The 25,341-nt window shown below is 32.7% G+C and overlaps 2 protein-coding genes across 2 annotated transcripts in view; both read right to left on the minus strand.

Moving 5' to 3' along the window:
* LOC146996983 (sodium/bile acid cotransporter 7-like) overlaps positions 1-20,190 on the minus strand; it is a 46,573-nt gene extending 26,383 nt beyond the window's left edge. Inside the window, exons 1-2 of the mRNA XM_085819629.1 lie at positions 19,552-20,190; positions 707-828 (exon numbers count right to left, since the gene is read on the minus strand). Of these exons, the coding sequence (XP_085675755.1) occupies positions 707-803 (97 nt within the window). The 5' untranslated portion in view covers positions 804-828; positions 19,552-20,190. The remainder of the gene's footprint in view (positions 1-706; positions 829-19,551) is intronic.
* Positions 11,077-22,200, minus strand: GAA1 (glycosylphosphatidylinositol anchor attachment 1). The gene has a single exon (XM_035351793.2). The coding sequence runs from the start codon at positions 22,120-22,122 to the stop codon at positions 20,257-20,259; it is 1,866 nt and encodes a 621-aa protein (XP_035207684.1). The 5' UTR covers positions 22,123-22,200; the 3' UTR covers positions 11,077-20,256.
* Positions 22,201-25,341: the final 3,141 nt, after the last annotated feature.

Raw genomic sequence — 25,341 nt, forward strand, 5'->3', positions numbered from 1 at the left:
CCCCATTCCAGATATGAATTCCTGGGGTATTTATAGGATTCCTTGCCAGTGCGGTTTAATTTACATTGGCCAAACTAAGAGAGCCTTAAAATTTCGCGTCAAAGAACATGAGGCATATGTTAGAAAAAAGGAAACACAGAAGTCTTCTGTTGCTCAACATTGTTGGTCCGAAAATCACACTTTCAATTTTTCTGCTGCCAAAATTATTCAAAAAACATCTTCCATTGGAGAACTGGATTTTCTAGAGGCATTTCACATTCATAAAAATCTTTCTGTTCTAGTTAACGATCCTAATTCCAATCCAAATCTGCCTTCGGCTTTTAGAGAAATTATGTTTTAGTTCTGGTTTCGCCAACAGATGGCGCCACTTGCTTATTCTTGTCCAGGCTTTCTTATCTTATCTAAACATTATTTCCTATCTTGTTCATTTGCGGTTTTGCAGCTGAAGATGATGGTTCGGTAAAACCATCGAAACTAGTCCTGTGAAAATTTTGTAAATTAACGCTGATTTTTGTTGTTTGACTTCTGAGTTAGATACCTCTAATGTCAGTATTATAAAACTCGTTATGGAATGGTTTCGTTTTAATGAACTCAGTTTTAAAATTTTATAGTTACACCGCTCGTTTAAATAAACATGATTAAACATTCTAACCTGAACCTGAAAGTATTGCACAAATATTTCTTTTCGTATAACAAATTACTTTACCTCCTTTGGCTCCGATCTCGGGATACATGTATGCGAAGTATATCGAAGCAGCAATAAACCAAAGAAACGGCTTATTCAGGAATTGGGGGACTCTCATTGTTACCAAACTTCTTTAGAGGGGTCTAAAAAAAGAAAAAAAAAAAAAAAATATTAACCATATACCAAATTTTCAGTTAAAAACTAGATATAATATATAGATTACCGTTACAAGTTTACATATTACAATCATATGAACTCCCAACTATCGAGACAGACACACCGGACGAAGAACCTCCATCCCAGGTCCTCATTATATGCAACTATCGGGACATCCCTTTCTCCTTTCCGGGAAGTATGTTTAAAAAATGTTTTACTTTACATTTTACTTTAAGATTAGGCGCAAATTTTCATAGGTTATAACTAAAAATTTCTTTCGAAAAATGTATAAAAAGTTTTAAATAAATTAGAAAAAAAAAGTCTGAATTTTCTTTGGAATAAACAGCATTTCGCATTTAAAAAAAAAAAAAAAAAGAAGTACACAAGTTTAATTTAAAAAGATATCTTATTAAATATTCACTAAATTCAATTACCAGTAATGAGCTAAAGTTTTGAGTGGCAATTTAAAAAAACTCTGTGCAATTTTTACAAAACTTAGCATTTTGACATAACTTGAGACGTAGAATCGAAGTATGGATAAAAAAAACATCATTTCAGAAAACTTCCGCTTTGTATCAAAATGCATATGTCATTTACATTACACCTTGCATTGCCGACTACATCTCTTCTTGGCACACAAGCACCCACTTTCAATGAACTACCAACTGCAGATTGCCTTTCTAGTTGGCACTGCTTTCCCATACTTCTTCCTAAATTTTCGTTGGACATCCGTTGCACTCTTTGTTTTGTCAAATTCTAGCATGCAAAAAGCCTCCTCTACTCCAGAAAGCGCCATCTTGGTTTTGGTATCACCTAGCGACGATACATGGAATTACACATCACACTTGTAACGAGAAAAAAATTTACAATTTTACTCTTTGAAATGTGTAGTTCCTTTCTTTCTAGCGCTACTCATTTTGCTACAATAATTTTTTAAAAGTGTTCCCGGAATTTTCCAACACGCTGTATATATTGTGCATATTTCATATCTTCTTTTCGTATCTAAATTGTATTGCACTTCATTTGTATTCTTATACCATTGCCTCTTTTCTGTGATATCAAAGGCTTCAAGGATTTTTGGTTCTCTCCATTTCAAGTTTCCTGCAGTTCCTAGCTGACACATTGTACTGAATCTCTTATCTGCCTACCGGAAAAACTTTTATTAGCAGCAGATGCTTGGATTAGCAACTACTACTGCGATTGAATCGAAGCGTAAAATGCTATGGTAGCCACAATCATTTGCCATGGAGTTTAATTTTTTTGCCGATTACGAGGGCACTTATTTTATTATTAATCAAGCAGTTAAAAAATTCTCATCTCAACACACTAAAAGCCACACTCTTATTTTAGGAGATTATAAAAATTCTGTTGTCGTTCCCTTCTTTCCATCAATTAGCTATAAAGTTGCACATATTTTGCAGAAATTTAACTTCAATTAGCTATAAAGTTGCACATTTATGTATACATAAAGCCAAGGGTGGATGTGCGGAATGTACCCAGACTAACCGAACAACATGAGAAAGATTTCTAAAAAGTTGATTGCTGCAAGATTTGTTCGTAAAAGAAGATGAGTTTTGGTCCTCTTTCCTTCCCTCTGACATTTTTCCTGGATATGTAAGTTAGCGGTTTTATACTGAGTTCTTCATTTATGAATTAAGATGGTCATATTGCAAACTGCTCCTATTAAAATTAAGCACTTTTTGGCCCCTTTTTTTGAGAGAGTTAGGCTTAAGATACTTCCAAATCACGGAGTATAAAGAAGGGGAAACTGGTATTACCACTTTTCATAAAAATGGTCCACTTACTGTCGCATTATTTATAGAGGGCGCTGCAATCACTAGCTTTCTGTCTTTTCGTAGTATTTTGCATTGACAGTAATAGCAAAAATACTGATTTGATATCAATTCTTCATTATGAAAAAGTCAAATAATGGAAACTGTTTCGTCCCTGGATGCAACAGTGGTTATGGAACTGTTAGACTGAAGAATAAAAGCTTAGGAATCAAGAAACCAGATATATTTAGAGTTCCAAAGGTGAGCAACATTTATATTATGCCTGATCATATATACGAATTTATATAACTTTTCAGAACGTCTGGATTGTTAGTAAATAAGAGAATATGTACTGTATGCTTATAAAAAAATTAATAAATAAGAAATTAGTTAAATATTGCACATAACTTATGTGCATCTGCATTTTGTCCATGAAAGCATGCAATCGTTAGATTTTAAAGATAAATAAATTTCTGAAATTATACAAGAATGATAGAGTATTTGCTCTTCTATTTCATTTACAAACTGCTCCTATTAAATACTGCTCTTTGAAATATATAACTTTATACTAAATAAATATATAAGTTTATACTGATAATATATAAGTTTATACTAATAATATAATATACTAAGTTTGTAAATATTATAAACTGCTCCTATTCATTTTGAAATAGGTTTTTATAATAAATGGAAAAAGAAGACAATGCTGCATGATTGAGCAAAAACAACAGCAGATAAGTGTGATGAAAAATGGATTTTTTGTGAGATAAATTCAGCATATTAAATAAGTTATGAACCAAGTGTTCAGAATACTTAACTGAATTCAAACCCGAAATCTATTTTAAAATCTTTTGAAATCAATTTGAAACATACTTCTCAAATAAGAAAGATATGGAAATTTTTAACAGAAAAAGATAAAAACATCAAAATCTAAACTGACATCTGATTCATAAAAAAGAATAGCTTATTATGATAGTAAAGAAAATTTACTGACTGAACCAAAAAAATTCTATAAGCTTCATTAAACTTTCGCCATACTTTATATCAAGCTGTGTATCTAAGCATTTTACAAAAATGAGAGACGCAAAGAAACTATTCTAATTAAATTTAACATATATACAGCAGGTATTATTACTAGTAATATGATTATTTTTCTAAGGAGGAGGAACTGAAAAATATCTTTAAATTAATCATTCATAAAAAGTACTACAAGCCTTACAGCATGAAGGCTGTAAATTAATTTCATAATTTGAGGAATAAAATACAATCATTAGTGAGTAGAATATTATAACGTATAATAACGCAATAAATCGCATTATATCGCATTGATAATCGCAATCCATCGCATTGATAATAACGCAATCCATCGCATTAAAAACATAAACATTTTTTCATCCGCTAGTAAGCTTAGCAGCCTGGTTACTCAATAAGTGTTTACATTTGGAACTGCTAAGATGGAACAGCAGCGCCATCTAGTGAACGCGACATTTTAGGACCCGTTTTTCTACTACTAGGCAGTTTCACCTCCTTCATTATACTCCGTGTGCCAAATATTTTTATGTGGTCACATTATCGGCATTCAAACAGAAGTTAATCATGTTGATAATGCAGTTTTCTGTACAATCATAGTTTGTTTACTGAACAAATGATTCAGATAGATAAATTAAGCTCCAGGTAACTGTTCTGCTGTGTTATTCAATCAAAATACAAACTGTAAAAATATTTTACATTTATTTGAAGTTTATGTTTTAGATAACAAACCTACGATAACTAGAAATCGCATAAAATACAATTACCTTACCTTTAGAAAAACACAAAACATAAATTGCCAAATAATATGTCTAATTGAATCATTAATATTACAATTATTTCCAATCATTTTCCGTGTTGATTTCTAATAAACGTCATCCCCCTCCCCCCGAAGATACCAATATTGATGCGTTTCTACGAGTTCGGGGATTTGGAGTGACTGACGACAAAATTTGACGAATCAAAACACAATTTATTCGCCAGCATTTCACAGGAGAGTTCCAAACATTGTCGAAAAACAACGATAAACACTCTGAAACGATGAGCAACAAGCCTTCCGGCTAAAGCTATAACAGTGAAGATAGCTTCACGGCAAAACACTAAATACAGCTCCCCACTCAGTTGATCGATCTCGGAGCTCAACACAAGATTCATCACGATAAAACTCACGATACACTGACGATAAGCTACGCTATACTCTGATGATAAACTCTCGCGATGCACTAACTCGCCATACACTCGATAGCCTCAACGATACACACTCTCGATGCACTAGGATATAGTACGATATACTTGACAACTGCTACTCCCTATACAGGCAGGGTTTATATAGCTTTTGGCCTGCTTTAAAGAACATTCTGGGCCAAACCGGTGAGAAATCGTTCTCGAATGTTCTCCGTCTATGGCATACCGCTGATGTTTTCGCCAAATGGGCGATTTTGCGCCAAATATGGCAACCCTGCCTTTCTTTGCAATTTCCTTGCACCCTTAAAATATTATTTCTAATTAAATCATTAACATTATAATTATTTCCAATCACTTTCCGCGTTGATTTCTAATAAACGTCACTTGATATTTTTTTCCCCCCACAGCTATCAGTATACTTATTTATAATGAAAATTTAACCAAGAATGGCGCGGTGTGTCAGAATCAAAACGAAAAAAATATCTACTGTTTTGAACACTTATGCCCAAATAAGGTAAAAGTGTTATTGTCGTGGCTAATCTCACGTGTCTGGCCTAAAAAAACAAGCCCAAGAATTTTATTGTGTCAAAATTGAAAGATTCCGTCTGTCATGGCCACTAACAGCACAGTTTTGTTCAATTCTACTCCAATTTTGAAAAAGAACATGCCGGGGGGGGCGGGTCCAAGCTTCTCCTACACCTCTTCCCCCCACCACCACCAAACTACTTAAGAGGTTCACCATATGTTTTGAGTGCCCCCATGCCGCACATTTGCATGCATTTAAAAAAAAACCATGTCTTCTCCAGGATACGAACTCAGGCCTTTTGGTACAGTAGTCAGTGTCGCCGACAACTATTTGTCTGGGTGACAAGGTAAAAGTAATAATAATATTCACAAATATCTAAAACTTTATGAAGTATGTATCATATCGATATTATATATTAAATTATCAGTATACATATATATATGTTTGTGTGTTTGTGTGCGTGTGTATAGGTATGAAGAAAAATAAGTTTGAACTGTGGAAATTATAAAACTTAGTAATCAATGCATTTAAATATTTAAAAGACGAAATGAAACCAAGTTAATTATTGTTGATTCCATGGGAAAAATCTGACTTTTCAAGGGAAATTAGTTCTTTCGATAAAATCTTCAATCACCAATAATTATGAGATTTGATCGTGTTTTATCTCTTTCGAATACATTTGAATGAAATTCTATTAAAAAATATTTAAGAACTATTTCAATTTGATATTTAATCATTTATGTTCAATATCTGAAATTAAATCTATGTTCAAACACACGAAAGAAATTCTTCGACGCGATCTGACTTCAAGTAAAATGAGAAAAAAACCGAAAGCTGAACAGAACAATGAAAAATTCTAATAGATAAAAACTGATTCCGTTAAAACATTTGAACTAAAAAATACATAAATATAGCCTATTATAGACTTTTGATAGGCAACTTATTATTGAAGAAGCCAAACAACAATAATTAGCGTAATATTTAATATTACACTGATTCTTGTTTGACTTCTCCAATAATCATTATTCGGAGTGTTATTTTAACCTAAAAAGTACCTAATTATTTACAAATTATAATAAAAAAATTTATTAAGATCTGATGCAACATTCAGAAATGCACAAGGGCTAAAAAGCAAAGGTTATTAAATTTTACAAACATGTGTTATACTTTTACAATGGCATCTTTAAGTAGACATTTTTGTATTATAAAAGGGAGGAAAGTTGAAACAATGTACTGGGACGTTAAGACTATGTTTTGTAATATCAGATTCTTTGGAGAGTTTCATTTGGCAAATGATTCTAGGCTCGTTATAAGTAGATACTGAATTGGCGATAAAATTTTGAAAAAGAAGCATGCTGGTTTGCTTTCGACACAGAAATACACCGAAGAAGGTGGAACTGGCGAGATTAATCATTAAATTTAAATTTATATTCTTAAATGCGTTGGCGCTGGATTGTAGCTTTGAAGGTTCATTTTTACTATATATACATATATATACGTATTTACCATATGCATAAAGTCCTTGCACGGTCATAAAAATAAATATCCAATTATAAAAATGTTTTGAATAGAGCAAATACTCGTATTCATACTTTGACCTTTTTCTAAATCAAAATACTAATTTTGAACAAAGCATGAAATATAACTTTTCATACAATCTCTTGATTCTTATAGTTATATTTCGTAAAAGTATTTATACTTATTTTAAAAAGTAAAGCACAAAAACGTTTGATTCCCATATGACAAAGACTGACTGAGATAGTTAATTTAAAATTTTGAGATTGTTTTCCAAGATTCTGCTATACCAATTGTAAAGCATGAAATTCAATGTAGTAAAAATGTTTGTTATTGATAGATTAATTCATGGCCATTGTTATGCAAACTGTCACGGAAAGTTCTGATAGAGCAGTTTGTTTCAAAAAGAACTTATCTGCTGAATCTTGCGGAATTCATATTGTAGAAACAGTGGCAGGCTTCAAGTATAGACAACTCTTCATTTGTATAAATTAAAAGGGAAAACTATTTCTGGCCAAATGAATGTTTTTAATGATTATTTAGTTGTGATTTCAAAGTAAAATAAAAAATAGCATGTGAATTTTAACCGATTCCTAGAAGAGCAATTGAGATTGGTTTTTGGCATTCAAATCTTAATTTTTTTTTTAAATATATTTTGAAATTACATATCATGGTCAATTTTTTGGCCATGCAGGAAACAAAATCTTTTGTATCTTATTTTTTAGAATAAGTATTCAGTATTAAATATTACTATGGTCATGGAAGTCCAACCTTTCTTTGGAGTAAACTCTGGCAACCATTGTTCCATGCAATATGGGCAAGACAACATCAACAACAGTACTATAGTTTCATAATTTTCATAATAATCATTTCTTAAAATTTCAAAATACCATAACATAAATGTTTGTCATTTAAAACACTTTTGTGACTGAAAGTATATGTCTGTGATCAAAAATAAGGGCTGCATAAGGACTATTATAGACACAATGCATATAAATCGCCAATCTTAGAGGGATATATACTACTTTTCTGTTATATGCCTGCCATGCAATTTGGCGGGTTTTTTTTAATTGTAAACAATTTCTAGTTATAAAAATAGTTCGTAGGTAACAATTTATTATTACAAAGATTTTTTTTTTCTTTTTTCTTAATTACTAGAGAATGAGGCCACTAAACGGGAGACATAAATTTGCGAATATGGCAGTATTTGTAAATTTTGTATTTGTATTTATGCTAATACCGCAGAAAACATTTTGGCCTTCCGATGTAGGTGGTACCACATGAATTCTATTAAATAGGAGTCAAAATGCTGATAGGCAGTGGTGACAACTTTGGCAGTGGCTGACAAGCTCTTTGGCATTTGTTCCACCATTTAGCACTATCCCAAAATGTTCAATAGATTCGATATGATGTCCGTGACTGGGTCAATAAAATTAAACAAATAATTCAGTGTGAAGTGATCATATCCTGCAGCTTTCAACTCGGATGATTTGTAACCTTTCCCACAGTACATAAATATTGTCATTCCATCTGCTATAGTATTCTCTATCGCATCCATTAACGTTTGAGCAAAGCAGTCTGGAATAACAACAAGGAAGCATTCTACCATTTCTCGACAATAACCTCCGAAAACCCACAGTGGAGGTAATACACGATGCTACATTATGTTTCCTTTTTTGTTTGAACAAACTTTCGGTGGTTTTTAACGATTTTGTCAATACCGTTGATTTTATTTTTCAGACGAGACATCAGAAAACTACAACAAACCTCTCGGAAATAACTGCTCCAGTCCACGGTCATGTTGTGATTTAATTGAAGCTGTTGTTCACAAAAATCAAAAGAAGTCAACTCTTTACACCTAAATTGCAGACAATAGTATAGACAATAGGCAGTAGCGTAAATAAGGGTATGCAAGGAATGCCGTCGCATAGAGGTCCAAAGGCTCAGGGGGCCCTTAAATGTCCTGCTGAACTACATTTACATGTTTAAACTTAAAAGACGGATTCCATTACATATATATAGAAGCTTTAATTCATTTTCCCTTGATTAGTTCGAAATTAGAATTTCAATAAAAGAAGATTAATTATTATTTTTATATTCTTGTATTTTTTTCCCCTTTTGCTTTTCATTTTTATTTTTAGAATTTGTACTACTATAAATTCTTATTTTAATTTTAATATGTTTTGATTTTGTGTTAAACCCCTTTTACACGATTGTTAATATTAATGTAGTTGAGGAATATCCTTCATTTGATTCCAATTTACTTTTAGCTTTAGAATCTTTAAGTATATGTAGATAATAGAATTCGTTTTCTTTTAAGTTTTTAAGGGCCCCCTACCTATATGGTGCAGTAACGCAATTCTCTGAATTACGCAGATAGGAGGCCCTTGGAAGCACCTGAAACAGCTAAATTCAAGTGGTTGCAAAAGTTAAAATTCTAGTGGTTGAAACAGCTAAATTCAAGTGGTTGCAAAAGCATTCGACTACGAAATAACTTCATGACCTACCCCAGTTTAGGGATAGCAGTGAGCGGAAAATAGGAAAAGTTTCTTTGTATTCCTTAGTCTCAAACCTGAAAATTATTAAAGGCGACCCCCTAAAGGAAAGGTTTCTCCTTTTTGCAATCCCATATCAAAAAGCGGAGGAAGTGGAAATTAATTATAACTATTTATTATAAAGTACTTATTTTATATATTAATTTGTTTCTGTATAATTCGCATTATCGAATAATCAGTACACATATTTTCTTCCTTTTCTTATGTCGACATGTTCCTTTTGTTATATAGACTTATTCATTTATTATCAGTATGCATCTCAGTGAAAGGAGAGAAAAATCTGTCTCTCGCACTCACACAAAAAGTGTTAACTGAATTAACAGTGACGTAGCTAGGGTGGGGCAAGGGGGGACATCTGTCCCCGGGCGCAGCATCCAAGGGACGCCAAATTGATGCTACGAAATTTTTTAATGAAATATTTTCCATTTTTGGCACACAGAAAGGGACGCAAATTCTTCAGTTGTCCCCGGGCGCTGGAAACTCTAGCTACGCCCCTGTGAATTAAAATCATCTGACGCCAAATACCCAGACTAAAGCAAATTTTCATCTCACCAGTTGGTCAAGGGAAATTATTTTCCTTTTTATTCTTTCTTCACGTTACGTACCTTTCAACTGGTTCCCTAAGAACGTGCTTTTATTTTTTAACAATTAATCCAGATGTGATAAAAATCATCATGAAAACATTGGCTCCTGGAATCCTTGATTTTTTTTTTTTTTTTTTTTTTTAAAATTTTCGCGTTTTTTATTTATTTATTTATTTTTAAGCACATTAAATTTATTGGGAAAGGGGCCCAGAAAAAGTTTTTTGCATAGGGGTCCAAGAGTTCTAGTTACGCCACTGCAGACTGGTGAGAGGCAGAATGCAAGAGTTCTCAAATCACATTCCTTTTTGAATGCCTTTCTCTTTACTACACAACTGAACATAGCAGAACCATTTAGGCTTCGGCAATTATTTGACTTTCATTGGATGCTTATTTGAGCACAATCTTTCTTAAAAGATACGACCTTGCTGCTTGTTTGTTGCTCGATTAATCCCAAATTTTAAAATCCATTGTGGTAAAATGCAAAAATGAAACAGACAAACCAATGAATTTGAAAGAAATGAATTGCACAAGGGAAGTGAATCGATACATAGTTTGATTCCCAAACACAAATGAACAGTGAAATAAATTTAAATTAATTAAAATTTCAAATGCTAAGCATAGCATTCCTTTCTGTTATGCATCTACCATGCTTTTTGGAATGTTGCAGATGATGTATTGACCATTATTTGCCACATGGTGTGTGCATTTGTCATCTATAAAGTATTATCACTAGAAACTGTTTACAATTAAAAACACCTGGCAAAATGCCTGTCAGGTGCATAAAGAAAAATCAAAAATGTATATCAGGAAAATTCAATGTAGATAGGTGAATAAGTATAAATGTATTCAATATACACATGCACACATATGTAAGTATTTTCGAATTTTTTTTAACTAAATCAAGTGTAACAAAATATAATTAGTAAGTAAATTATATTCCTACAGCTTCTGGTTTACAGAAAAGTTTTACAGAAAAATACTTTTCTGTAAACCAGAAGCTGTACGTCCTGGGAGCTGTAAGTCCCGGGAGAAATATATAAGTGCAAACATTTAAAACTATACAGCTAACTATCAGTAAACTGCTTTAATATCTGAAAGCATAATTTACAAATTTTATATGGAAATAGTACAAAAACAATCTACATTTTACAAAATTATTATTTAAAACATTTTATATAAAATAAATAGATTAATCCATTTTCTTAAATTGTTAACAACAGTAGCAGATTTTGCTTCCTTTAAGAAAAAAGTATCATAATTTTGCCAACAGCAGTTGCGATATATGCCTATTTCCATAAAAAGGTTTTTTCCGATATATTATTATTCATACTAGATCCAAATTTAATCCACGATTCAAAAACAATATTGAAAATTCTCACAGACTGAATTTTGCTTTAGGGAATAGCAAAGATGACCAACATTATTTTAGAGCAGAAGTTTAAAACCAGGGGTAAGTTCCTCCCCAGGGTGGAATTTCATAGTTTCGGGGGGGGGAGAATGTAGACAACCTGATACCACTAACGCTGTTAAAAAATAATTTAAATAAATATATAGGTATTTTTAAATTCCAGAAAGGAAGGAGGGGTTGATTTCCTAGCAATGGTGACAGGAATGCATGGGGTAAACCAGGTTGAGAACCTTTATTTTAGACAGTTCACTATAAAAATTCATCAGCACTTTGAGATAGGACTCAAATTAATAAGTACCAATTCTTGTTAATTTTGTAGCTTTGTAAGTTTTCCAATTATAAACTGAAAAATTGTAATTGGAATTTATCTATTACAGCCCCAATATGTTTGTCTTTGAATATTAAGTGAAGTAAAACTGGAAAACTATTCAAAAAATATCTTACATAAGAAAAAGATGCAATTGCTAGAGCAAAAACATTTACAACTTAAGCACAAAAAATATCCTGACGGTGAACTGAAAATTTATATGGTCAACAAAATTTTTATATCATACAGTCAATAAAAGAAACTTCTAACATGTAAATAAAGATTGTAGTGACAAATGTAAATGGGTTACATTTTTGCATTTATGACACACAAAAAAATTACATTTTCCTAATGAAATAACACAAGGAAATAGCACACATCTGTATACATTTATTTAAAAGTACATGAATATTTTACATTGCAAAAGCAACTGAGATAAAATATAACTAATCATTCAATAACTTCAACAAGCATCAAGAAACTCATATCATTTAGAGATGCCAAAACGCAGAGACCTGTTTCAGTCTTACTCTGCATTCACTGGCTGATATATGCCAAATAACGTTCATTTGCACTTGATGCCCAATGCAGAATTAGATCATGGTGCTTTCAGACACAGCTATTTCCATACACATAGCAGTAGCAGTTAATTGAATTTTTTATTTTAAAAAATGGGTAATCAAAAGAAAAGTAGACTTCAAATGCTGGAAATCATAGCTTTTGTGTGTAAATAACTAAATATGTATGCAAAAGAATTGCCAGAAATTTGAGGAATGACAACCCGGGAGAAATATATTATAAACTGGGTTGGCAGCAGTGCAGTCGAAAATCAGGAGTCTCTCGTCTAAACCAACAAAGTTGGCAAGTCTCTAACTATCATTCAAAAAGTTAAAACTAAAAACATTTTTTTTCAATTGCAATTTAATTCTTAGATTCAGTTTATAGTTTAAAATGTAGGTGCTATTCTGTTATTGGGACCGGATTCAGAAATGTACATATGTATGGATGTATACAAGGTGTCTCAAAAGGTCACTGCCAAACTTAACATGTTGATCTGTCATACCATGACAAACAAGATTAACTTGGGAATTTGTGTCCAAAAATGCAAAAAGCAACCGCTAGAGGGCAATGTTTGCAAGCATACACAAGATGAAATAAAGTATGCCAAAAAAGGTTCCTGATATGAATTTTATTAAAGAACATAGTTAAATCACAGAAGGTATTAAAAATTCCTTCCATTCACCACAATACATGCTTCACAACCTCTATGCATGGATTCACGGACCGTTCAAAACTGGCAGGTGTGTAACGAACACATGCCGCTGCTTCCAAGATCCTGGTTACAAGATCCATGTCCAGCCTTACAGTCGTCTCGCACACCATGGACTTCATGTATCCCCACAGAAAGAAATCCAGGGAATTCAGCTCGAGAAATGGCAGTGGCCATTCGCCTGGTCTGCCTCTGCTAATCCAGCAGTCAGGATGTGTCCTTTCGAGGTATTTCCGCACAAGGCTGCTGAAATGTGCAGGCACTCCATCAGGCTGAAACCAGATATCTTGACATGTAGCTGCTTGAACATCAACCATAAGATCTGGCAACACTCTTTCCATAAAATGCCCATAAAGAATTTAGTAAACCGATTCATCCTTCTCCGGCAACATCCTTGCCTGAAAGGATCACACTTTCCACTCTCTCGCAAGTCTGCAAATGTTGCTTTCTAGCACTCACCATCCGTATTTTTGAACATAAGTTCCTATGTAAATCTTATTTGTCATGGGACTTCGTTTGGCAACAACCTTTTGAGACACGCTGTATGTACATACACATATATGCCACATATACGCACATGCATAAATACACATGTCATACATATGTACGTTTCCAAATCTAGTCCCAATAACAGAAGAGTACCAAAATACAAAACAAGCTAAGCAATAAGCATAAGCAATTACATTACCCTTACTGGTTAAAGAACGAATCTTTGACTGAAGATACAGAATATAAAAGTCATGTATAAAAGAAGTTATTTAAAATAGCACGTGCCAAACAACAGGAGAAAAAATGTGTTATGACATTATTCCATCACAAATAAATGCTGAACATAAAAGTCATGTCTAAAAGAAGTTAAAATAGCAATGCCAAACAAGAAAACAAAAAATGTGTTATGACATTATTCCTTCACAAATTAATGCCATATGATGACTTCTGTCTACTTATTTAATAAAGAAAAGGCTAGCGCTGATAACAGAGTGGTAAAATCACTAACACAGGCTCAAATGCCAGTAAACAGGCTGGCTGCATAGGAATTTTCTTGATTTTCCCTATATATAGGTGTGTGACATGAATATAAGTCAGTTTCCCTTAAAAAGTCCTACATCAAAACATCCTTCCTCTTAGGCAAATAACCCTTGCATCCTTTAAAATAATTAAAATAACCCAAAGAAAATACTTAATCATGTGTAATGCAGATGTGCATATTTTCAACTAAGTCACTCATACACAAATCTGCACGGCAGAAAAGAATAACAAATTCTTTACAGTGTTAAAGATCTTCAATTTTAAATTAACTAATATCAGTATGAAGAGTTTTTCATACTGTTAATAAAAATACTTGACTAAAAATATGTAAACTTTAATCCCTTATTTATTTCAATTACAAATACAGTCAAAAGTCGTTAATCCGGACTCGTCGGGACTTCGGCAATTCCGGATTATCGATTCTTCCAGATTATAGATCATCAGTTTAAATCTGGTAAGATGGCATGCAGAAATTATAAAATTAAAAATATGAAACCGTAATTTATGAAATAAAGAACAATTATGATCTAAAGGGTATCAAAATTTACAAAAAGCTTAATATCTATTTGTTTACTTTATTAAATATTTCTTTCAATGTAAGTTGTTTAAGTTGCTTCGTTTTATGTGATAATACTTTTCCTTTCATTCTATAAACAGTCATAATTTCTTCTTCAATTACAAAGTTCCGCTGTTCAACTCCTATAATTGCTGTGTTGAGAACACCGACTAATTTTTCAATCGAAATTTTTTTCGTTTTCAATAACCTCTGTGTCACTTTCTTCACTATCGGAAGCGAATTATAATGACGAGGAATTTGATTTAAGTCATATCAAAGACAGAGTACATCGAGATAAAATACTACATCTAGTAAGGAATTATAAGCCAAATAAAATAAAAACATCTGCTCTGAAGATAGGGATAGAGCTGGCAGATCAACTTCCAATTCATTGCGCGCTGCAGCGCTTTGAGCTTTGAGGTCCGGATTATAGATCATTCTGGATTATGGGTGTCCGAATTAACAACTTTTGACTCTACTTATCACTATACATATCCTAACAGCGGTTAATGCTTGTTACAATAAAACTAATGATACATGAATATAAATCTTTATGCAAAACATATTTCACTTAGCTATTTTTTATATCAGATCAACAGATGACTGTTTATTAAAGTAAACATATTTAGTACAACAAAGATTCTAATTACAATTCTGATTAACAGTGCAGCTCAGCAATTTATTATTTGCATGTTAAGATATCCGTTATGTCATTTAACATAAGATTTGTAATATTGTCATTTGTTATAATATAATTGCCATATTTCCCGGTGTCTTAGACACATTTTTTCGTTAAAAGTTTCATGTCTAAAAACTAGATGCAACTATTACAACAATGGTGCTGGTGGCGAATGTTAAACTACAAAATGCAACTTGCCTGTTTCTTTAACACCTTGACTGATACATGCATCACCGATGATTCACAGCGAGCTTACTTTTTTTTTTCAGAGCCATGTGCATCAAATGTGATTCACAAGTTTTGAAGCTAAACTAGTCACCAGGCTTCATAAACATCAGACTTACACATTTAAAATTATTTCTAAATTTTCAAAAAGTTGCCCCATATTCTTAATTTCCAGCTTCCGAGAGCTTTTTTTTTTTTTTTTTTTTTTTTTTTTTTTTTTTTTATGAACTGTGACGATTTTAATATATACTTTGTTGCAGTAACTTTTGAATAATCATTATTTACGTGGAAGTCAAACTAAGTATTGAATTGATTTGTAGGATAATTGGGACAAGAAAACAGAGTTAAAAAAATGGCCTTACAGCGTAGTTTACCCGATTTTCCTGTGGCACTCAACGTGTTAAAAATCTAAAACATCTGAAATTCCATTCGAGACTCGCAACAATTTCTTCCCTACCCCTGTTCATTAACAATGAGGTATGAAGGTTTCAAATGATATCCTTTCTAGTTCTTAAGTAAGAAGCTTCCTCCCCACCCTGAGTGTATACTAAGTCACCTTTAACCTACTTATATGAAACCACAGAAGAATCCTTTTAGGGCAACACTATCTACAAAAAACGTGGACAGGTACAATTCAGCAGGATAATAAAAATCAATCTGTCAACCAATTTTTCATTTTTTTCAATTTCCGAATCAGGCTGCATCCCAAATTTAAGCTGCGTCTTATACCAGCTTACCCTTGTAAATACAGTAAATATATTTTTACATGCAAACAAAAAAATTTTAATTTTGTTATTTACTTATACAGATTTATAATTTATTATTCCCTTTTCTGCTGCAGTGCATTAATGAAGCAGAAAGAATAATTTATGCTAATATGTCTCCTTAAAATCCTTTCAATAGGTTAGAAAATTAGTATTTTTTTAGCTGTGAAACATTCCAGGATAAGCTAAATAAACATCATAGATGCTATGTTTCATTTCATTATACTTGGATGATTTTTACAATTTTGCTAAAACAAAATATTTTGCCTAGATAAAAATTTGGTACTTACGTATTAACGCAACCAGGCCAAAATTCGCATAAATTGTGAAATTTAGCGACCCTACTTACGGCAACCCTACGTGTTATACGTAGTTTTGTAAAAAGAGCATGTGGAGATTCACAAAATTTTCCTGCATTTTCGTGCAAATTTTTGTAATTTATGAGAAAATAGCAGTGTACATGGATAAAGTGAAGAGTGTGCCCAATGCCATTTTTGTGCAATTCTGGGATGTTTTTTTAAGTAAAAATAAGTCAACGTGTACAGTCAAAAGTCGTTAATTCGGACACCCATAATCCGGAATGATCTATAATCCGGACCTCAAAGCTAAAATCTTTCTGCGCATGCGCCGCGTTGACGCATGCGCATAGGGGTTTTACGCATGCGCGCAAGACATTTACGACTGCGCATATGCGTTTGCGCAAGCGCAGAATACGTTTTCGCGTGCGCGTTTAATGTATAACAGACGGTATAAGCTCTAATTATCTATTTCAGTTAATGTTGATGGTTGCGTTGTTCCTTAATCTTCGAATTGGATCCGGCTTATTATTTTTTGCACACTACTGCAAGAGCAATTTTATGAAAGTAAGCTTGAACTTTCGATTATGTCAAATAGAATTTCCGATGTTGGAGCTCCCAACTGATCTAGAAAACGAAAGTATGTTTCGATGTTCATCAAACAAAAAATGGATAAAGCCATATCCTTTGTTTATCTAACCGTTCCAAAATCTGTTTATCAATTTCACGCTGCTCTGCGCAAGGGGGGGGACATCGCAATGCACAATGAACTGGAAGTTGATCGGTCAGCACTATTGTTATCTTCAGGGCAGATGTTTTTATTTTATTTGGCTTATAATTCTTTACTAAATGTAGTATTTAATCTGGATGTACTCCGTCTTTGATATGATTTAAATCAAATTCCTCGTCATTATAAATATCACGAATACAAATCAAACAGTTTTCTGGTTGCAATTTTCTAATTTCGGCTATGCGTAAGGTATGCTTTACGCACGCGCGCGTTGAAAGAAATGTTTAATAAAGTAAACAAATAAATATTAACTTCTTTTTTTGTAAATTTTGATACCCCTTAGATCATAATTGCTCATTATTTTATAAATTACGGTTTCATATTTTTAATTTTATAATTTCTGCATGCCATCTTACCAGATTTAAACTGATGATCTATAATCCGGAAAAATCGATAATCCGGAATCGCCGAAGTCCCGACGAGTCCGGATTAAAGACTTTTGACTGTACATGGTTATGGCAAATACGGTTTTTAATCAGTGCTAAAAGCAATAGCCAAAAGATTTCCGACAAAAAAATAATTCTGCGACTTATTCAAATTCGAAACCGGAAGGGTTTAATTGCCATTTTATATTTTAAAACAAAATAATTTAAAAAACAGTATTAAAAATTATCTGTAATTAATAAATGTACATTTTCTTTCTATTCATACTTTTTTACTCAAACTTACAAATAGCGTCATCCTGGTTGCAATAATACGTAAGTACCAAAAATTTCACAGTGCAGCATATGAAAGCTAGCAGTGACATATAATACATGGATATGTAATAAATAAAATTTTGATTTAATGTTATAAAATACAAATTCCCTAATACAACATTCATACATTTCCTGAAATGCATACAATGAAATACACTGATAAAGTAAATAATATAGAACTTATGTATTATCCTGTCACCCATGAACTGCCGCCAAGTAGGATGTTAGATGAGCGTGATGTAACTTCACATTCATAACGTCTGCACTTTTGATGACGTTGATGTAACCTCAATGGCTAATTTTTGGAATATGGTAACAGGTAGTTTGGCGACATTTTGGTCAGGCGATAGAGGTTACTAGCTAGGACTTTAGCAGCGTACATGAATAAAGTCAAGAGTATGCGCAATGCCATTTTTGTGCAATTCTGGGATTTTTTTTAAGTGAAAATAGATCAACGTGTACATGGATACCGTGTAAGTGCAATGCTTAAAAACGCAGCAAGCAGTTTGCGATTCTGCACTTTCTCCCGATTTCGCACCTAATCTTCGTTCCCGATTTCGCACCTAATCTTCGTCATGATTAAGCACTTTTGTTCCATAAAAGTTCTAGTATAAGTGTAATTCGGCTAGCAGATTGTTGGAAAAAATGTTGAGTTAAAAAAAAAAATAACATGCCTTTACTTCGTGAAAACAAAATGGCATCCAAACAAAAACTAGCAAATTCCTGTAGTAGGGTTGGTCGCTAAATTCGCCAAAAAATCACCAAGTTACCATAATCCAAAGATTAACCACCTCAACTGATTCTCAATAAGCTGCTTTTTGCTTTTATGAACAAGGCTATAAATTAACTATTATTGCTGTATTATTTATTCTCACATTGTTGGGAGAAAATAGGACTAATCTTTGGAATATGGTAACAGGTAGTTTGGCGACATTTTGGTAAGGCGATAAAGTTTACTAGCTAGGACTTTAGCAGTGTACATGGATAAAGTCAAGAGTGTGCGCAATGCCATTTTTGTGCAATTCTGGGATGTTTTTTTAAGTGAAAATAGGTCGACGTGTACATGGCTACCGTGTATGTGCAATTCTTAAAAACGCGGCAAGCAGTTTGTGATTCTGCACTTTCTGCCAATTTCACACCTAATCTTCGTCATGATTAAGCACTTTTGTTCCATAAAAGTTCTAGCATAAGCGTAATTCGGCTAGCAGATGGTTGGAAATAAAATGTTGAGTAAAAAAAAAAAAATGCCTTTACTTTGTGAAAACAAAATGGCGTCCAAACAAACTAGCAGGTTGCTGTAGCAGGGCTGGTCACCAAATTTTCGACAAAAAAATCGCCAAGTTACCATAATCCAAAGATTAACCGAAAATACTAAAGTTTCTGACCCACCTTCTATTGAACAGCAAGCTGTACATTATTTTCAAAATTATGGGATCTTACTATAAAAAAAGTGTCTATTAGTGGACATGATAAGGTCAACTGGATATGGATGACAAAAACAGTAATAGACTGAAATAAGTACCTGCGGGAAATTTGTACTCATAGCATTCCAAACAGAGCTTCTGGTAAAATTGGACACCCTAAACAATAGAAAATGATGAAAACCTTTTATGAAGAGAAAAAAAAGGGGGGTTGAATACTAATTGTTTATTAAAGAGGCATCATTTCCTTCAGAATTCTACGTAAACAACTCTCATATCTGTAGCAGGATCTTGGCAGACTTTCATGATTTGATGGTAGCTAACTTTCACAGTTGATGGAATAATACATAAGTATTAAAAATACTTAAAGATGAGAAGTTCACATTTCTGGCCAATTCTGTAATGTAAAATGTAATAAGTTACAGTATGTCACAAAAATTGAACCTGAATTAATAACTAATAGGAATAAACAATTATTCTTCCTTGTATTTACAATTCATATTCAGTATATGGATAAGAAACTCAATGATGCAGATATAAATTTGGATTTAAAAAAGAAATAACATTGGGTTGATGTAGATTTTAAATAAAACTCTGATTTAGATTTAAATGCATAGCTATATAAGTTTCTCCTCCCTTTTTAATTTAACATCATTTTAGTACTTAGTGTAATAAGCCTGCAATATCTCATTTTGACTTACCTTGTCACATCACGTGTCTCATTTTGAGTACCTTGTCAAATATATTACAAGAAACTGTAATACTATCAACAGAAGATTTAAGATTTCAATACATATTTTTGAACTTCAATTAATATTTACTATTTTTAAAGACCACAAGTTAAACCATAAAGGAAAAATAATTAAAGTAACAATCTTATAATTCCAGTTATTAAAGAAATACATATCTTCAACAGTGAACAGAATTAATTTCTTGTGACCATTAATGGCTCTTATCAAATGAGTCCATATTGCAATGTCACTGTCCATAATGTATGACTGAACAACTATAATTAAATATGTAAAAATGAAAGGATTTACAATTAAAAGATAAATGTATTGAATAAATGAAAATTTGCCACGATACTGCAGACTAATGCTTATAGGAACATAAAGGATTGTAAACAAAAGAGAAAAGGAAATATTTACTAAAGCTAAGGTAAACATGAAACCTCCTAACATCAGCAAAATTACACACATTTTGTAAGATAACTCTTTGTGTGACAAATTACAGTTTGCATTATAACAGTAGGTTAAAACCAACCACAAAAAACAAAATACAATGTGACAGAAATACAAAGAATCTTCAGTCGAAAGTTGCAAATAATCTTTAACATAATCTATATGCACTGGTATTAAGAGCATTAACGTTCCACAAAACAAATGTAGTGTAAATATGTCACAAGCAACCCAGTAGTTAATATCAGAAAACCGAGGACAAATCTCTTGATTTGAATTGCAATTCTGAATTTTCAAGTATAAATATAAAGCTTTAATCAGCACAGGAATAGCAATCAAGGCAAAAGGAGGCATGTAAAGTCCTATGGAAACATAATTTCGTATACTTGGAAGTAAATAGAAGAAAAACGATTGATGAAATTTTTCCAACAAATTATTAAGACTTCTGACTACACCTTCCAACACACGACCAATCTGTACTAAAGAAATTGCATTATAGTCATGTGACTGATTCTCCATTGACTTCAGAGTTAGAGCTTGAATTCCAAAACGATGAAATAAGCCATGACCACCTGTTGGGAGTCCTGTAGCCTGAATTAATATCATGTGTGCCATAGTTTTGAAATTATGCTTCCAGTTTTTCCATGTTAGTGATTTTGAAGGGTATGAATAGAACTCAGATTGAAATGTAGCCACTACTTGCTCTCTAGTGCACAATTCTACAGCTAAATTAAAAAGATCGAGATTTGGTAGTTGGCCATGTAATCCTTCAATTTTTATATCAATATTGTAGATCTTATCACTGCTGATTTCAAGATTTATAACACCTTGTATGAGTCCGCTAGTTCCTTTTAATTTTTCGCTAATGATATATTCAGATGTTGACAATCCATGATAAGCATCTAACCATGCTTGAAAACCTAACATTTCATGTTCCGTTATTAGAAATATTATGTCCTTACTCCAGTAGGCATGACGTCTAAATGCTGCCGCAAGTTCTAACATTAAAGCTATTGAAGCCAGAGTATCTTTATGAATGCTATCAAAATCACGGTACGGTGTCGAAATAACTAACGCTTCGGTGCTAGCAACTTTCGGCGCACGTAGTATAGCATATAAATTATTACCCTTCGTGATAAACTTTGACCCGAAAGGATACTGAACAGAGAAGTTATTCTGATATACGTCTAGGCCTATCTGACGAAACTGAGCTTGTATCCAAGCAGAAGGCATAGTTGATGGATGAGACTTGGCTTCATCTTTTAAACTTTCCAGAAGTCGTTTCAGAGATGACCTGGGATTAAATTCCCTAACCACTAGTCCCGGAAGTAATGCATTTTCTGAAAAATACGTTTTGTTATTGAAAACGTCAGACGCTAAAAGGCTAAACCACACTAGCCCGCATAGGAAACTCAATATTATTAATTTCTGCGAATGCTGAATTAAAAGAGCACTCATTTTCTTTCTATTTTTTGTATCGTTCAAAAGACCCATTCTGTAAATTTGCGAATAACTATAAAACCGTCAATTTCTTTACTTAAATGATACAAAAAGAAAACACATAGTAACACATCTCACCGGTTTAAAATCCTGCTTCTGTTTGATTACATTTCCCATAGAAAGAAACAGGACACTAGTTGCCAGATACGTATAATTGTATTCAGTAAAAATAAAACTTCCAAAAATTTTGCATTTAGTTTTAGATGAAATATTTTAAACCTGATATATCTTCTATTAATAATGAGTAATTGTTAAAAAAAGGTACAACTATTTATGGTTAATTTTTGGTTTGGAAAGTGGTAGAACTGATAATGAAGAAGCAAATCAAAGTACATTTGATACGTGAAGTAAAACGCTTTTCGATACTTCCGCAAATTTCTAGCCAAAAAAAAAAAAAAAGTGTAGATTCTTTTCTGAATGTCATAACAAACCTTAGTCGTTCGTCATAGCCATTTAACTTAGTATTGAATTCTGCTCTTTAATTTATAAATTAGATTACAATATAATTAAATTTAATTAAATATATAAACGATAATATAAAAGCTAATAATAAGTTTTGCTTTGTTTAAAATTTATTAAACCTAATTTTCTTTCGCATAAAAAACTTGCATATGTATTAAAGAGTGTTTAAGGCGAGAATTTTGAATATTTTAGCTGTTTAAAAAACGTCAGTGCAGGAGTCCCCCCCCCAGAGATCTCGTCTTGCACCTATTCTATTACTTCCTTACCTTTAAAATATCTAATAATAAATTAACAATGTTCCTTTAACTCTCTTCTTCATGCTAAAAATAACAAATCAATAACTTTTCTAACATAATCTTTACTACTTATAATTCTGAAAAAGATCGGTCATCTAATCTCTATCGCCCAATTACTAATGAAATCTTAACCCAGCATTAGGATATTCATCTGTTATGTGATCCGAAATGTAATCTGGCATAAAAGTTCTTTGCTTTGCAGTCAAATGATATAAATTTTGTGCATTTTGAATTATAATATGCATATGATTTTTGTGCATTCTGAGTTATAATATGATGACTGTTCATCTTGATTTTTGGTAAATATCATTTTTGCTTGTTCTCCTCGATATGGCCAGTAATAGCGAACCACCAAATAAAGGCAAAATTCCTTGGCATGCTACTTTCAGCGATTATGATAGCGATAATGATTCTACTTATTCGAATTATTCAAGAAAATCGACTACGTCCAAAGAGATGCCTGTAATTGCTTCAGATGACCCGGCACTTCAAAGTATACTAATTTCTACTAAGAAAAGTAAATCCCAGAGAAAAGAAAAGAAAACAGCAGGAAGTCCTAAGAAAATAGCCGGTAATACTAAGAAATTCAAACCCTCCCCTTCAAATTTTGAAGCAGTAGTTAACAAACGCAGAAAAGTTTTCGTAATTTAACAGAAGCTACCTCGCAAGAATATTTTAATACTCAGTTTCCGACTAACCCAAAAGATCTCTCACTCAAATTAGAAAACGAAATCGCCAATAAATTAAACTGTATTGAGTCTATGAAAACATTAACCTCCCTACCAGCGATAGAAATGCATTCAAAGTTACAAGAAGAAATTCAACAAAATCAGTTCATTTTAGCAAGCATTCAGAACACCCCGAAGCTCTCAAATTCTAAAACAGATGATAAAACAATAAATCAGAAGGATTGGCACACTCCAAAGAAAACCGCGAAAAATTCCGAGTCTATCCCACCAGCAGCTATTCCGCAAAATAACAGATTTGAAACTCTTAACGAAAATAACGAAGATATGGAAGTTACAGATGAAACGCAGAATAAAGCAGAAAATAAAACGAAAATTTCCCCATTAGTCATTCTAGTAAACGATGTTGATTGGCCTGAAATTCACAAAATGCTCACAGAGATATGTAAAAACGAATGTGAAGTTACAATCAAAGCCAGACAGATTTTCCTTTACACTACCACCGAAGCCGATTATAAAGCTACAGTTGATAAATTCAAGAAAGCACAGATTAGTTTTCATACGTACCAAATTTCCTCAGCCTCTTCAATTAAAGTTATACTTAAGAATATCCCAAGATCCTACACAGAACAAGCAATTCACGCAGACTTAGAACGCAGAAGCTTCCCTATAATTAAAGTAAAGCAATTCACGAAGAAAGCAGAAGACCAAATTATCCATTTACCTATATTTTTCCTTGAACTAAAAAGAAATTCTGCAGGAGTGAAAATTCGTCAATTAAACAATATGTTCGGATTCAATATCACAATAGAAAAATATCAGCCCAGAAAACGCCTAATTCAATATTTCAATTGCCAGGAGTTCGGGTACTTTCAAAATAACTGCTTTAAAAAGGTCAGGTGCTGCAAGTGCGGACAAAATCACAGATCCAATACCTGTAAATTAAAACCAGATGAAAAACCAACTTGCATTTACTGTCACGAAAATCACGTTTCTTCTTATCGTGGTTGTAAGGTATACAGAAAAGGATTCAATCATTTAGAAAAGATAGAAAAACCACAAGAAATTCCCACTAAAGATGACTTCCCCGAATTTATTCAAGTTTCAGGCCAAACTAATCAAGAAATGCCTAAAAACCTTTACAGTGACAAAGTTAAGAAGAAAAAACCGCAGGAAAGTTTAGCAGAAATCATTAACATTTTCAAAGATCAGAAAACCGTTTTTCTCATGAAATCAATTACCACAATAGTTCAGAGGATTAAATCAGCTAAATCAAATATGCAGAAACTTTGCCTAGCTTTTCAAGCCATTGAGATGATTCTGAACTTTGCAGATAAAGATTAATTCGCAGCTTCTCTCAAGACAAGCATAGCCGAGCAGCAGAAATTCTCAAGTTGCAGATCCTCACATCGTGGGGCCACGTTTACTTTTCTTCTAGAGACTCTGCACTAGGTGCAAAAAGTACGTTCCATCTTACTGGATTCAACTCATGATTAAAGACACCCTACTTATAATATATTGGTAAAGGCCGCACTAAGCCGATTGCCTCTTAATTGTATTATGACATAGACATAGTCTCTTTCTCTTTTGTTTCGACTGTTCTTCCTGATCTTTCTTAGGTTCGCTTCTCTCTTTATGATCTCTTTTTCATTCTCTCTTTATATAAGGAAATGTACACTGTTTTGTGTGATATGAAAGCGGTCATCAATTGTCGACCCTTAACGTACTTATCCGAAGATGCACAAGATTTAATGCCGTTAACACCTTCC

This window comes from Stegodyphus dumicola, chromosome 6 (genome assembly GCF_044657685.1).
Source record: "Stegodyphus dumicola isolate Sdum_Otavi_A_Nest chromosome 6, ASM4465768v1".
Taxonomy (NCBI): Eukaryota; Metazoa; Arthropoda; class Arachnida; order Araneae; family Eresidae; genus Stegodyphus; species Stegodyphus dumicola.

Excerpts from the sequence above, each read along its gene's own strand:
- GAA1 (XM_035351793.2), bottom strand. The coding sequence starts at position 22,122 with ATGGGTCTTTTGAACGATACAAAAAATAGAAAGAAAATGAGTGCTCTT.